This window comes from Ctenopharyngodon idella, chromosome 15, assembly GCF_019924925.1.
Source record: "Ctenopharyngodon idella isolate HZGC_01 chromosome 15, HZGC01, whole genome shotgun sequence".
Lineage (NCBI taxonomy): Eukaryota > Metazoa > Chordata > Actinopteri > Cypriniformes > Xenocyprididae > Ctenopharyngodon > Ctenopharyngodon idella.
The window spans coordinates 12,056,264-12,072,888 of record NC_067234.1 but is presented as its reverse complement, the minus strand read 5'-3'; the positions used below and the strand labels follow the sequence as shown (position 1 = coordinate 12,072,888).

The 16,625-nt window shown below is 45.8% G+C and overlaps 1 protein-coding gene across 1 annotated transcript in view; it reads left to right on the top strand.

Moving 5' to 3' along the window:
* The window catches only part of dscamb (Down syndrome cell adhesion molecule b), a 203,557-nt gene that overhangs the window by 139,192 nt on the left and 47,740 nt on the right, over positions 1–16,625 (top strand). The window contains exons 10-11 of the mRNA XM_051864046.1: positions 3,059–3,178; positions 6,111–6,290. Coding sequence (XP_051720006.1) covers positions 3,059–3,178; positions 6,111–6,290 — 300 coding nt within the window. The remainder of the gene's footprint in view (positions 1–3,058; positions 3,179–6,110; positions 6,291–16,625) is intronic.

Below are 16,625 nucleotides of genomic sequence, written 5' to 3'. Positions count from 1 at the left end.
ATAGCTGTGGGCCTGTAAGGCCACACATATGCATAGATCTGCCTGGGGCTTAAAACTCAGCCTCTAACAAACACTCTTGATAGAGAGGAGGAAAACTCTGAGAAATAATCTCCATAAATTAAGCGCTCAGAGGAGCGATGCTCAACCCAAGCCAAACAATGTCAGGCGGCCCTGAAAGCCGACGCTTAACATTAGATCTATCTGAAGTAAAGAGTGCTGATCTCTAATTCAAATTCCAGCTAAAACCAGAGGAGAAAGCTACTCTACCATATGGTGGCTGTTAAGGCGGCCATTTTGCCGACACAAAGAATTAAAACCATTCTAGCCAACTTAATGGGAACTTCAGGGCCCTTGATTCCCTTTTTTTCACACACCCAGAAAAAACTATACAGGAAACTAAGGTCAATATATTTTATCATATATAAATATAGACCAAGCTCAACCTGCGGCTTGAAGGACGGAGACTTACCATCATAGAAAAGATGGAATCTATGGTCCTTTCAAGCCTGAAAGTGCCCCTTTTACTACCAAGCCAGAAGGCGAGCCATCAGAAAATATAACTCATCATGGGCCCAGCCCTCGGCCTGATTGTAAGAAGCGCCTGGGTATAAATTTACCATTGCTCAGGAGGCGGAAGAAGAAAGGAGAGGGTAGATGTAACTACCCTCATGGAGAGGTAATAAATTACAGACGCCAGCAGCCCTCAGATCCCTCTTCTTCCTGGAGTCCCGCCTTCTCTGGGACGTGCTCCTAGGAGGAGGAGGTGCCCGAGAGGCGACACTGGACTTTTGGTCCTGTCTCCGATCCTCAAATCGGGATGGGCCAGAACCTCCTGTCTGTCTGGGCCCGGATTCGGATCTGAGTGGTATGCAGGTCTTAAACGCTGCAGAGCGCGCCTTCGCCTCTCTGAACTTTCCCACCACCACCTCGACGGAGGTGCCAAAAAGTTCAGAGGGCGAAACTGGCACATCGAGGAGAAAGCCCTTTTCTTTCTCCTCGATGTCGGCCATGTTCAACCACAGATGCCTCTCCGTGGCCACCATTGCTGCCATCAATCTTCCAACCGAGGCAGCAGTCTGTTTAGTGGCCCGGAGAGCAAGATCTGTGGTGCGGTGCAGCTCTTCTACCGCCTCAGGGGACAGACCCTGCCCCTGATCCAAAAGCCTGACCCGCTGCCGTGTATGCCCTGCCATTCAAGCGAGATGTCATCTTAAGGGGCTTTGAAGACAGGACCGGAGCTTTTAGTGTCGGTGCCTGCCCTGTGACGAGATAGTTTGCAATCGTCTCGTCAATAGGGGGCATCGACACATACCCATGCTGGCTCATTCTCTCAACATCAGCGAAATTAGCTCGCTGATGTCGATGAATACGAGCCGAGTACGGGTTCTTCCATGCCTTCTCGATCTCTACATGAAGATCGAGAAGGAATGGAAGGCTCACGGGGGCTGCTGGATTATGGTCGGAAAGGAACCGCTCGTCGAGCCGTCCGCGTGCGGTCCCTTTCTTAACGCGCTCCCGTGGCAGCTGCAGCCTGCCAGAAGCGCGCTCCATAACCTCAAGCAGCTCCACATACGCGGGGCAGGGTGGCTTTGAAGTATCAGAAGGCTCGCCTTCTTCCTCTTCAACAGCCACCTCCTGCTCTCTTGTGCTTAAAGCCAGAAGAGCACTCGCTGCTGGATCTGATGATGTCAAAGAAAGCACATCATCTTCCAGCAGCTCATCCTCGTCAGCCGCTGGGGGTTGATAGGTAGACGCTTACAGTTTGCACAGACAGCACCCTCAAGCACTGTCCGTGCATGCTCTTCTCCCAGACAGAAAACACACAGATTGTGTGTGTCATCAGGTGTCAAAAACCTGGGACACAGATCCACACACTTACTGAAATGTTTGTTAGACATAATTTTTTCTCTCACGAGATGAAGAATCGCAATCAAACAAAACAGTCCCTGAAGACGAGAAGATACTGACTGCTTCTCTAGGCGCTCCTTTTATACTTTCGGGTTGTGTCTATTATGACGTCATAGGCTGTCGCCGGCCAATAGGATTGGTGAGATTTGATAATTGCTTTCAGACACCGGTTCACGTGGAGACATTCCCCATAGCGTGTCAAACGCAGTGTTGAGTTCCCTTTCGAAAAGGAATTAGGATTTTTCTCCATATAGTGGACTTCACTGGGGTTCAACGGGTTGAAGGTCCAAATGTCAGTTTCAGTGCAGCTTCAAAGGGCTCTACACGATCCCAGACGAGGAATAAGGGTCTTATCTAGAGAAACCATCGGTCATTTTCTAAAAAAAATAAAAATTATATACTTTTTAACCACAAATGCTCGTATTGCACTGCTCTGCGATACGCCACGTATTACGTAATCACGTTGAAAAGATCACGTGTGACGTAGGCGGAAGTACCGCGGTAGGGCGAAGAACTCCATCTCTTTTTCTCCTCCAACTTCAGAATCGTCTGACATTGTTGTTTTACCTTTTTTTGTAAAGGCCGTTTGACTTAGTCTTTGCACGTTCACAAATGTGTAAACGCTGGATCGATACATCTGCCTACGTCACACGTGACCTTTCCAACGTGATTACGTAATGTGTGGCGCATCACAGAGCAGTGCAAGACGAGCATTTGTGGTTGAAAAGTATATATATATATTTTTTTTTTTTTTAGAAAATGACCAATCGTTTCACTAGTTAAGACCCTTATTCCTCGTCTGGGATCATGTAGAGCTCTTTGAAGCTGCACTGAAACTGACATTTGGACCTTCAACCCATTGAACCCAAGTAAAGTCCACTATATGGAGAAAAAACCTGGAATGTTTTCCTCAAAAACCTTCATTTCTTTTCGACTGAAGAAAGAAAGACATAAACATCTTGGATGACATGGGAGTGAGTAAATTATCAGGAAATTTTAATTCTGAAGTGAACTAATCCTTCAAAGGGACATTTTGCAAAAATGTAACGTTTTTTTTTTTTTTCTTTAAAAAATCTCTTAACCCTGATTTAAATAAAAATAATTTTATATCATACATCTTTTTATATACTAACATTCTTTTTATGCTCAGTTCCACCACATTTTGAGGTACAGCCAAGAGACCAGGACGGCATATATGGGAAATCGGTGATCCTGAATTGTTCAGCAAAGGGAAACCCAATCCCCACTATAGTATGGAACCACTCCAAAGGTATGCTAGTGTTTGAAATATAATTATATATTATTTTTTTCTGGTTGTACATGACCAATGTCTATGGGCAAACATGCAAAAGACTAATGAATATGAAATATTCCTTACAAATGCATTTTCAGGTTATGGTTTTAACCCCCCAAAAATAATAATAATAATAAATAAAAATAATAAGTTTAATTTTGCATAAAGAAAATGAAGCCTATGACACGTTTTTGCATTGTGATAATTAAGCAGGTTTTCCTTTCAAGTTTCAACTATCAGGGTCAGTATTTTTGTCATTGCTTCATGTATAATATATAGTAAAATACTTAATTTATTAACACCAACTGTTTTCCAGCTATTATTATTATTATTATTATTAATCATCTTCTTTTAGTCATCAAATCTTCAGTAAACACTGTGGGTGTGTTGATGTTGGCAGGCACTGGTGTAGCTTTATTGTAAAAACATACATTTACATGTATTTCATTTTATAAAATTCTGTCATTTGTGATGATTTAAATAAAATCATTGTATTTTGGGCTAAAGAAATATTACCACAAATAGCTGCTGTTCTGAAGTAATTATACCATTCAAAAAAAATATACTTTTTGTTGGTACTCACTAGCCCATTTTTTGTGTGAGTTTGATTTTTGCTGTGAGATCTCAAATGGAAGGTAGGGCCATGTAATGAAGGGGATCTGAAGCAGACACATTTGGTGTGGACATAATTTCAGTCAGGCTTTGGTAGTAATGTGGTTTAGGGGTTATCTGGACAGGTGGGCTGGGCACAGGTGTATGTTTGCATTGAGGCCATGGCCAAAGAAGCTGGATTACTGGATTAGAACGGGAGCAGGTGACTCGCTCGACCTTGATTCTTCCTGAAGGAGAATGAGTGTTTGAAGCCCTCGCTACACATTGTAGATGAAAGCTCACAAATGGAAATCCATATACACAACAAAAAAGACGGCTGCACATTGGGAGGGTGGAGCTCAACGGGGCTCAGATAAAAGAATAAAGGGTTAGATGGAGTCTATGGGGTTGAAGGGGATAGAAATGCATTGTGGCATTGTGGGTAAAGGACTATTTTTCTTCTATTTTCTGGCTTATTCTCTGAAATCAAATTACTAGATCCCCTCAATTAGTGGAAACTCTTTTATCATTTTCTTAACCCTTACTAAAGCCTGACATTAAATAACAGTCAGAAAAATCTGTTTTGTTTTTTTTTTTTTTGTTTTTTTAATGGAACAGTGTTTTTAAAAAGCTAAAAAGAAAAGTTTGCATATGTGTTTTTAGTATCATATTTGATATCATATTTTTCAGTATAGCAGACTACTTACATAAAATGCATATAAATAACAATTGTCACTCTACATCTCCTAATTAATGATGTATGGATAATCAAGTAATCCTAAGTTGCTTTAGTCCATCTTGAAATATTACTAACAATATACTTCTTTTTCTTCTGATATTTGGTTATAAAACTCATTAAAGATTTCACATCAAAAAGACACATGAACTATGACCTGAAGAGGGATGCTTTTAGAATTATACAATGTAAAAAAAAAAAAAATTGCCAGGAATTTACAGGATTAAAGAGTATTATTTTACAATAAATAACTGTAGTCAGAAATTTACAAAGAAATTAATGCATATTGGGTCATTTTCTTACTAATTACTGTTAATCAACAGCAAAATTATGCTAATACAGTAATTTACTGCTCCTGTTTTACAGTGAATTCACATTATAAAATTGTCTTTAACCATGATTCCACTGTAAGAAAGTATAGTTTACCACTGTAATTGTTTTGAAGTCACCGTAATTGTGATCAGTGTTCCATTTGCTTGGTATCTTGGACTTTGTATATTTATATTCAAATTTCTGTTATAGCCAATTCAGAAGTGTGACAAATGAATACATTTACTAAAACAATGACAAGCTAGAATATGAAATAAGCTAATTGGCTGAATTTAAGTTAGTCAAACTATATTATTATTAGCGTTATTTCAGCATTAAGATTTACCAATATCTTATTTCAAATTCATAATTGTTTGTAGATGGATATTTCACAAAAGTAAAGCAGCTGCTGAAATTTATCTTTGAAAGGTGTGACATCATCTTGCAACACAAGATTTTTTTTTTCTTCCATCATCTAATGATGCACAGACATCAATACTCGACATACAAAACACAACAATGGTGACACTCAATAAGTAAAAATAATAAAAATGATCAAATCTGAACATTACGAAATAAACAACACAAACTGCCAAAAGTGAACCAAAAATAAGTCCTACTGTGGAATTACTGTAAAAAGTCATGCAACTATTAACCTGGAATATACTGAGTGTACTAAAAGGCCTTTTACTTTATAAAAAAAAAAGTATGAATTATCAATCAGACAACAGAAGGCACATATTATTTCTATATTCTATATACAACATTTAGAGATGTTAAAAAGAGTATGTAATGAAAGTGTGTACCTTTTTTCTACACATGTTGACAGTCAAGATTATTTTGTTTTGTTGCCCAGACAGGCCGTAGTTTTGGCAGATTAAGTTGCTCATGTGGTATTATGATTTATTTCATATTATTGAATTCCACAGTATCCTCTAATCCTAATCCAGACATGACACCAGATACGAAACAATTCCCCTCAGAGATCTTTAAATCCAATAAAGAAATAATCAAATGTAAACACACAGCATAACTAGAGTTGATATTGTTCATGAAAAAAGGTTATAGATAATCAGATTACAGCAAAGCATATAGCAGTCTCATGAAGCAGTCATTTTTGTTATGCTAATATGAAATAGAAGTAGCATTTAAAAAAAATGATAAAGATCAAATATTTATTATAATATTCTAGATATATAAAAATGATATACTACATTTCTAAATATACAGTGTATAGATCTTACATGGATCCTGCTCTGTTTTCTGACGTAGGTGCTGGCGTACCTCAGTTCCAGCCCATCGCCTTGAATTCTGGCTCACGTATCCAGCTCCTGGAAAAGGGCTCTCTGCTCATAAAACACGTCCTGGAGGAAGATGCTGGATTTTATCTGTGCAAGGTCAGCAATGACGTGGGAGCCGATATCAGCAAGAGCATGTACCTCACCGTTAAAAGTAAGACCCTGTCAAGTGGAGCATGTTGAGTGTATGTGTGTGTTCAAATGTGTGTGCGTGTATGAATGAAATAATGAATGGTGATTGTGATATTAATAGACATATGTATTGCATCTAAATGTTTGGTTTCTGTAATTTTTTTGGTCTGTGCCACTCTGTGTCTATGGAGAGTGTGTGTGTGTGTGTGTGTGTGTGTGTCTGAGCCTGAGGGTCTTCTGCCCTGTTGACTGCTGTGTGTATGGTATTGTGCTCCTTGGTGAACTGTTTGTTTGTTGAGCAGGCAAAGACTTACATCCCCTCCATTAAACCCACTACACAACATTTATGCCCACTCTGGCATGAGAAGAAGACCAAACCAACAGAGCAGTGCCACTCGTATTCACATTACGTCACATTCCTTTTTGTCTAAACATCACCACCCATTTAGATCAGCAACTGAACTACTGAAAATTTGAAAATAAATAGAGACATTAGAAAGAATGTTTATGCTGAATATTTCCATGCCGTGAAGATGATTTGGGACATGGGCTGTTGAGCTTCCCACAATGACAAAAAAAGAACCATAAAAGTAGCCCATACAACGTTTGCATCAAAGTGTGAGCAGCCCAGGACAAAGCCTTGGGGAATGCCAGGATTGAAACATTTTATTTGTCTGTACCTTTACCTGTACCTGGGAGCAGCAAACCAGCATCCAGCATCCCATGCTGGTCCCAGTATGCAAATGCTGGATTTTTCAGCAGGGAAAGGTGTAAACAAAATTGATGAATGCAATGAACACTTATTTTACACAATATTTCAGTTTAAATTGCCCAGAATTTCAAGGGCAGTGTAAATGGTCATAGTGGAAATAGTACCCATGTGTTACTGCTGTTGAATCTTTGTTATTTTCTATCATCAGTGATCTGTGACTCAAGGGCCTTTACAAAAAGTGGTCAAATATATTTCTCTCAGTTTCTCTTTTTCCTTGTTTTTCAGTAAAAACATGTAACATTCTTAAAGATACATTTACTTAAGCAACAAATCGCAAAAGATATTAAAGCAGGGGTCTCAAACTCAAATTGGCTGGGGGCCGTTGCTGTGATTGACACCTCATAGGAGGGCCATTTTAACATTCAAACACAAGAAAGTGCAAAATTTCTGAAAAATTACTTTCCTGTGCATTATTTCTCATTTACTTCAAATTTCATTACTAAAATATTTTTGCCATACTTAAAAAATGTAAACAGCTGTGTCTCTATCATTGTTACATACAGTATTAGTTTTTAACAGTTAGTGCAAATATTTTCCCTTACTTTATTTTAGCTTAAATAACATCAAAATCTTGCACTGTACTGAACAAATGCAATCCCTGAATACATTTGTACACTATTCTATTTCTTGCCAGACACCTGGTAGCGCTTCTGCTCACACAGCTGAGCCACATTTGTCCAAGATGCCGTTTGAGCATTGCATCGGTAACGTTTATTGGTAGCATCGGACGTGTTTCAGTGGCTTAAATCGACGCTTGCGACTTGCATGAGTGCTTTTACTGTTATTTAGGCAGGCGCGCTCATAATAGAAGCTCGTTTTTCCAGGCGCGCCTATGCCGCGGCGAGATGAAAAACATCTCAACTTTCCAGAATGCCGCAAGCGCACCGCAGGTCATGTGACAAGGACCAAACGAAGAGCTTCGGGCTTTCCGCAACAATACCGAAAGCTCAGCCAAACAGCTGATCATAGCTGTTCAGGACAGGTTTTTATTTCTCATCTCCATATAAATATATCTAGTAGTAGAGCTAATGCAAAGACTAGAAATCAATTTTTCTTTTGCTGAAACTTCCTAGTCATCATGTTATAATAATAATAAAATTTTAGCGGGCCGGATTGTGTGGTGAAAACTGAAAAACTGAAATATCACATGGTCCTAAGTATTCAGACCCTTTGCTCAGTATTTAGTAGAAGCACCCTTTTGATCTAATACAGCCATGAGTCTTTTTGGGAAAGATGCAACAAGTTTTTCATACCTGGATTTGGGGATCCTCTGCCATTCCTCCTTGCAGATCCTCTCCAGTTCTGTCAGGTTGGATGGTAAACATTGGTGGACAGTCATTTTTTGGTCTCTCCAGAGATGCTCAATTGGGTTTAAGTCAGGGCTCTGGCTGGGCCATTCAAGAACAGTCACGGAGTTGTTGTGAAGCCACTCCTTCGTTATTTTAGCTGTGTGCTTAGGGTCATTGTCTTGTTGGAAGGTAAACCTTCGGCCCAGTCTGAAGTCCTGAGCACTCTGGAGAAGGTTTTCGTCCAGGATATCCCTGTACTTGGCCGCATTCATCTTTTCCTCGATTGCAACCAGTCGTCCTGTCTCTGCAGCTGAAAAACACCCCTACAGCATGATGCTGCCACCACCATGCTTCACCTTTCTCCACACATACCGCTTAGAATTAAGGCCAAAAAGTTCTATCTTGGTCTCATCAGACCAGAGAATCTTATTTCTCACCATCTTAGCAAACTCCATGCGGGCTTTCATGTGTCTTGCACTGAGGAGAGGCTTCCGTCGGGCCACTCTGCCATAAAGCCCCAACTGGTGGAGGGCTGCAGTGATGGTTGACTTTCTACAACTTTCTCCCATCTCCCGACTGCATCTCTGGAGCTCAGCCATAGTGATCTTTGGGTTCTTCTTTACCTCTCTCACCAAGGCTCTTCTCCCCCAATAGCTCAGTTTGGCTGAACAGCTAGCTCTAGGAAGGGTTCTGGTCGTCCCAAACGTCTTCCATTTAAGGATTATGGAGGCCACTGTGCTCTTAGGAACCTTAAGTGCAGCAGAAATTTTTTTGTAACCTTGGCCAGATCTGTGCCTTGCCACAATTCTGTCTCTGAGCTCTTCAGGCAGTTCCTCTGACCTCATGATTCTCATTTGCTCTGACATGCACTGTGAGCTGTAAGGTCTTATATAGACAGGTGTGGCTTTCCTAATCAAGTCCAATCAGTATAATCAAACACAGCTGGACTCAAATGAAGGTGTAGAACCATCTCAAGGATGGTCAGAAGAAATGGACAGCACCTGAGTTAAATATATGTCACAGCAAAGGGTCTGAATACTTAGGACCATGTGATATTTCAGTTTTTCTTTTTTAATAAATCTGCAAAAATGTCAACAATTCTGTGTTTTTCTGTCAATATGGGGTGCTGTGTGTACATTAATGAGGAAAAAAAAATGAACTTAAATGATTTTAGCAAATGGCTGCAATATAACAAAGAGTGAAAAATTTAAGGGGGTCTGAATACTTTCCGTACCCACTGTATATATATGACACACATATATACACAGACTGTATATATATGTGTGTCATATATATATATATATATAATTAATCTACAGTAAATAGTCAGTATTTATGCAGGTTTTATGTACTGTGGTATGTGTGTGTGTGTGTGTTATGTGTTAAGTGGAGAGAATATATGTTCAATTACAGTCATGGCTTGATAGAGAGTGGTTTTTGCTTTATATTGTCATCTTCTCCTTGTGTGGGTCTGGTGGCGCTCCCTCGTCTTCAGTATCAGAGAGCACATGCTCAGACTGTGACCAATTGTGCAAGAAAAAGGGGGAATTGCTTCAGCATGGCAGCCTGCTGCACTCCACCAACCACACACACACACACACACACACACACACACACACACACACTCGTGCTGCCCCTCCCAGCACAGAATATACCTCATTCCATTGGCCTGCACAGAGAAGGCTGTGTGTATGTGTGTGTGTGTGTGTGTGTGTGTGTGTGTGTGTGTGTGTGTGTGTGTGTGTGTGTGTGTGAAGGGGGTAGATGGCCCACTGAGGCGTGGCAACATGACGAGGTGGCCTAGTTTCCCAGGGTGCCCCTGTACTGGTGATAAAATGAGGGCTGAAATGGATTATATACACCCAGAGTTGCTGCTGCAGCCTCTGTATTCATACGGCATGACATGCCATACACACTAATCATATTCAACATGGCCATCAAAGTGGAAAACACAAATGGAGTTATCATAGTTAATACACACCCAGCTGTAAATGCTGGCCCAAATTGCCAAGAATATTTTAAGGCTCACTTGCAGAATGTGAATGATCTGTGATTATAGTTTTGTCATTATTACAGATTTATGGACTGTATAAAAATATAAATATTTACCCTTTTTTGGCCCAGAGGTCATTGACTGCCGCTATAATGAGTTTCTGCATCACCATCAGACGCTCATCTTTCATGCTTTTTAACCCGCGCACGTCTTTAAACTCCACTTATATGCTTCATTGAACTGACAATAAAGACCGTTAAAAGCTACATATGCACCTCATCTTTTGTTTGTGTGTGTGTGTGTGTGTGTGTGCGTGTGTGTGTAGAGAAATATTACTTGCATACTTCCCTTGATTACTTTCTTGTTAAAATGTAAAGCTTTTCTCAGAAGACAGTTGCTGAACAACATTTTCGGCCCAGGTTTTAGTACACACACACAAGGTACATTTTCAAGAAGAACCTGTATTGTGTCGCACCTTTGGGTCACTCTGCTAAATTTATGCCCTTTGTGTCCATCATGAACACTTGTGTGTGTGACTCCAACTACAGGAATTTTCTAATCTTATAATTTTTTTTAATTTTAAGTATGTTTTTATTTCTCCTTCATTAAAAAGATGTTCTGTGTTGTAAGCTTCTCTGTGTCTAGTATTAGAAAACATGCTCATTAATAGCACATTTTAATTTTAAATATCATAAGCAAGCAATTTCTGACATAGCTGTGCTCTTTTTTTCCTCTATAATAAGTAAATATCGTCTCGGTTACAAAGGTAACCCTCGTTCCCTGAAGGAGGGAACGGAGACGTACGTCGGACAGACCGACGAATAGGAATCTCGCTAGAGAGGCCAATCTACTTCGAGTGTAACTACAACGAGCCAATGCACATTGGCATGCAATCATATGCATCAGCTGCTCGCCTCGCAGCGCGGGTATATAACGAGCAGCAGGTGCGTTGCATCTTCAGGTTTTCGCTGAGGAGCCGAACCGGATAGGCGGCAGCATCAGCGGGGTACAGCGACTGTGGCGACGGGACGTACGTCTCCGTTCCCTCCTTCAGGGAACGAGGGTTACCTTTGTAACCGAGACGTTCCCATTCAGTCGGTCACGTTCGACGTACGTCGGACAGACCGACGAATAGGAATCCCTACCAAAGCGCCACAGGGGCTGCCCTCTTCCAGCGCTCTGTTGTAAGCCACCTGAACCCCCTTGCCTACGGACGGTGGGACAGGGCTAACACAGAGAGTGTCAATCACTGCTGTTCCCCAAAACCCATTCAGTGAGACTATTGGATAACGCTGGGAAAGCGTACCCTTCCGCTGGGAAAGGAACGCTGCGGAAGCCACATCCTTCCCGAAGGAGTTAAGTGGAGAAGTACATATGGACTAACCCGTAGGCTGTACTACATATGGAAGAACTGGGGTGACTCCAACTCGATGAGAGGTGGGTTCTCCCAGAGGGAAAGACACGGGCTTCGTTTAGGAGCAACCGTGGAACTAGACATATGGGATCCCAGTAGGGTCACACATATGGTACCCAGCCTAAACCCGGTTCTCAAGGATACAACGGAGTATAGGCCTAGCGCCAGACGTTCCGCCACGTCGGCTGCCGAAGGGAGATCGGAGGACTCAACAGGGTCTGCCTTGTAGGGACTCTCTGGAGAAAAAAGCGCATGTAAGCGCAGCAAGCCGACACTAAGCCGGGGCCTCTCCGTGCCTCTGACCTGAGGTGAGAACACGGGAGGAGACCGGCTCGACACGAAGGCTATAGAATCTAGCGAACGTGTTAGGTGTCGCCCAGCCCGCAGCTCTACAGATGTCTGTAGCGAGGCGCCACGAGCCAGCGCCCAGGAAGATGCGACGCCTCTCGTGGAGTGCGCATGCAACCTGAGCGGGCAGGGCACGCCCTGAGCTTGGTAAGCCAGGGCGATGGCATCCACTATCCAGTGGGCCATCCTCTGCTTGGAGACAGCCTTTCCCTTCTGCTGGCCTCCGTAACAGACAAGAGCTGGTCTGAGGTCCTGAAGCTTTGAGTTCTGTCTATGTACAGTCGCAAAGCGCGAACTGGACAGAGCAAAGCCAGGGCTGGGTCTGCCTCCTCCGAGGGCAGCGCTTGCAGGCTCACTACCTGGTCCCTGAAGGGAGTGGTAGGAACCTTGGGCACAAGCCAGGCCGGGGTCTCAGTACCACATGGCCGTCACCCGGCCCGAACTCCAGGCACGATTCGTCGACCGAAAAAGACTGCAGGTCCCCTACCCTCTTGATGGAGGCCAATGCAACCAGCAGCAAAGTCTTCATAGACAGAATCTTTAAGTCTGCTGATTGCAAGGGCTCAAAGGGAGCAATCTGAAGTGCTCTCAGCACCAGAGCAAGGTCCCAAGAGGGTATGGAGGGAGGACGAGGAGGATTTAACCGCCTCGCCCCCCTAAGGAACCTGACGACCAGGTCGTGCTGACCAACAGATTTGCCATCTATGTGGTCATGATATGCGGAGATAGCAGCAGTATGGACTTTGAGGGTGGAGGGGGACAGCCTACGCTCCAACCCCTGCTGCAAGAAGGAAAGCACGACACCGATCGAGCATCTTCGGGGGTCCTCTCGACGAGAAGAACACCACTCGACGAACAGGTTCCACTTCAAGGCGTAAGCCCGTCTCGTAGACGGAGCACGTGCCGAAGCGATGGTGTTAAGTACCTCGGGGGGTAAGTCACCTAGAACCTCCGCGTCCCGTCCAGGGACCAGACATGGAGTTTCCAGAGGTCTGGACGCGGGTGCCAGAGAGTGCCCCGTCTCTGAGAAAGAAGGTCCTTCCTCAGAGGAATGGGCCAGGGAGGGGCTGTCGCGAGGAGTGAGAGTTCTGGGAACCAGGTCCGGTTGGGCCAATAGGGCGCAACTAGCAGAACCTGCTCCTCGTCCTCCCTGACTTTGCACAGGGTCTGTGCAAGTAGGCTCACTGGGGGAAACGCATATTTGCGAAGGCCCCGGGGCCAGCTGAGCGCCAGTGCGTCTGTTCCGAGTGTTCCCCGGACAGGGAGTAAAACAACCGGCAATGGGAGGTTTCTGGTGAGGCAAACAGGTCTACCTGAGCCTCTCCGAACTCTCTCCAAATCAGCTGGACCACCTGGGGGTGGAGTCGCCACTCTCCTGGCCGCGCAGCTCGTGATAGCTCGTGGGCCACACGGTTGAGCACACCGGGAATATGAATGGCACGAAGCGACCTCAGATGCTTCTGACTCCAGAGGAGGAGATGGCGGGCGAGTTGCGACATGCGACGGGAGCGTAGACCACCTTGACGGTTGATGTACGCAACGGTCGCAGTGTTGTCCGTCCGGACCAGTACATGCTTGCCCCGTAGCGGCCCTTTGAGGCGGCTCAGGGCAAGGCGTACCGCTAGCAACTCGAGGCAGTTGATGTGCCAATGCAGATGGGGGCCCGTCCAACCCCTGACACTGCATGCCCGTTGTACGTGGCACCCCAGCCTGTGGCAGAGGCATCCGTGAATACCACAGCATGCCGGGACACCTGCTCTAGGGGTACTCCAGCCCGAAGAAACAAGGGGTCCGACCACGGGCTGAAGGTTTGGCGGCACTCCTGAGTGATTGCCACCCGGAACGTGCCGCGTTGCCACGCCCATCTCGGGATCCGGCCGTGGAGCCAGTGTTGAAGCGGTCTCATATGAAGCAGACCGAGCGGGGTTACTGCCGCTGCGGCTGCCATATGCCCCAGGAGCCTCTGAAAAAATTTCAGTGGAACCGCTGTCCTGCCGTTGAACGTATTCAGGCAGTTCAACACCGACTGAGCACGTTCCTCTGTGAGGCGTGCTATCTGTTCGACCGAATCCAACTCCATACCGAGAAAAGAGATCCTCTGCACCGGGGCGAGTTTGCTCTTTTCCCAGTTGACCTGAAGACCCAACTGGCTGAGGTGTCTGAGCACCAAATCCCTGTGTTCGCACCACTGATCCCGGGACTGTGCCAGAATGAGCCAGTCGTCGAGATAGTTAAGGATGCGAACACCCTGTTCTCTCATGGGAACAAGGGCTCCCTCCACGACCTTCGTGAAGACGCGGGGAGACAGGGCCAGCCCGAAGGGTAAGACTCTGTACTGATATGCTTGACCTTCGAACGCAAAAACGCAGGAATGGCCTGTGTCGCGGAAGAATCGAACATGAAAGTACACGTCCTTCAGGTCGATCGCTGCAAACCAATCCTGGGGACGGATGCACTCGAAAATGCATTTCTGCGTGAGCATTTTGAACGGTAGCTTGTGAAGGCTCCGATTCAAAACTCGCAGATCCAGGATCGGTCGTAACCCACCGCTTTTCTTGGGTACAATGAAGTAGGGACTGTAGAACCCTGACGTCATATCGGCTGGAGGGACCGGCTCTATCGCGTCCTTCGCCAGTAGGACCGCGATCTCCGCACGCAAGACACGGGCATCGACAGCCTTCACTGCAGTGAGGTGGACACCCCTGAACTTGGGGGGGACGCCGGGCGAACTGAATCGCATAGCCGAGCCCGATGGTCCGAATGAGCCAGCGAGACGGACTGGGGAGCGCTAACCAGGCTCACAGAGACCGTACAGGCGGGATCAAAGGGACCGCAGGCGTACCCGCAGTGAGGCAGCGAGGTGGAACACAGGGACGCAGCTCGGGAGGCTCTCTCTGCGAGGCGGCCCGAAGCGGGGTCAGAGTGTGCTGTGCAACACCTACCTGGTTCCACGGTTGGGCAGGGGGCGCAGGAGAGGCTTTGCTGCCTTCTCGACTGCACGCTGCTGCCCTCTGGCGAAGGAAGAGGGGGATGAGAGTGGTGAGGCTTTTCTCCTCCCACTGCTCTCCGAGCCCTCTTCAGACCCAGAGATGGAGGAACTGCTCTCTTTTTGAAAATTTGGGTACCGCTGGCTGTTGGACCAGCGGGAGAACAGAAACAAACCCAACCAACAGGATTTACCACCCGGCCCTCCTCCGGGGGGGGGAGAGCAGCCCCACCCGTCTCTGGGTCACCCGTCTCAGGGGTGATTTTTCACTAACCACTTAAACAGTAGCAGAGACGGGAGGTGTCATCTTCCTGCAGCGGACACAGTAGAGCAGACTGGGCCGGAGTTTTTTTTTTTATTCTGCAGGGGACGACACCCTTGGCGACGAGCAGACTGAGGGCCCACGAGGAACTCAATGGTTTGTCGGGGGAGGCTCCCCGGTCTGCCACTAACTGAGGAGAACTGCTGGGCTCAGTCCCCGACAGTGTCACCGAAAAGGCCACCTTGTGAGATGGGAGTGTCGAGAAAGCGTTTAGCTTGACGACCTCTTGCACCTCAGCAAGGTAAGCCAGGGGGGCGCTTCTGGACCACTGAGGTGGACATCGTCTGGCCGAAGGCCTGCGCCGTGACTTTGATCACGGTTAGTCAACAAGCGCAGCTCAACCCCGGCTCAGAACTACCCTCATGCATAAAGAGTGCCTTGGCCTCACATGCAGGGTGGGTGTGGTCTGTGAACAGCCACCCCACCCATAAGGGTAGTGAGAGAGTAAAAACTTATGCAGATTTTGGCACTTTTGGCATTCCATATTTATGGCACCAATATAGCTCCATACTGCCAAGTTTTTCATGCACATCCGGAACACCCGGGAAAGCATGGCTGTAAACTCTGAATCTGAGTCAGCATAAGCACACACCATTACAGTGGGCAGCGTCACCCTCATTTCCAGAGCATAACAGCCCTCTCTCCGATGCTGCAATCGACATCTGACCCTCAGCTGGAGCCCTAAATGGAATGCTAGGTTCCCCTATGAAGAGGACCAGCAATCCAATCCAGAAGCTGCACAGCATGTAATGCGCTAGAGGGAGGGGCCCTAGGGGGTTGGTTCCCCGAAGGAACCCCTCAACCTCAAGACACCCAAGCCATTTCACCAAAGTAGACCTCTTCTGGTGCACCAGAGAGGGCGCTACAATGGAGATTAGGCAAGGAGACCGCGCATCTAGAGCGCCGAGCGAGCGCTGGGTTGCCGTGACAACCCGCGCTGCAGCCCGACAGCTCGACGGCACACGACACGCAGAGGAGCGAGAGGTTTGCTCTCGCTGATCTCCGCGGTCTCCCAGAGTGTCGGGCAGACCCGCGGCTGTGCTTTTACACACAAGCGGCAGCTGGCCAACAACAGAGGGGACTCAAGCTTCCCGGAGAAAGAAGAGTCACGACCGGCGTGTCGACGTGATCATGTTCTCATACGAAAACATGAACCACCCACGAACATCGTTTCAGCACGCGCCCAGACATGTGAAACAGTGATCGTGGCCGTCAGTGAGGACAGGAAACGAC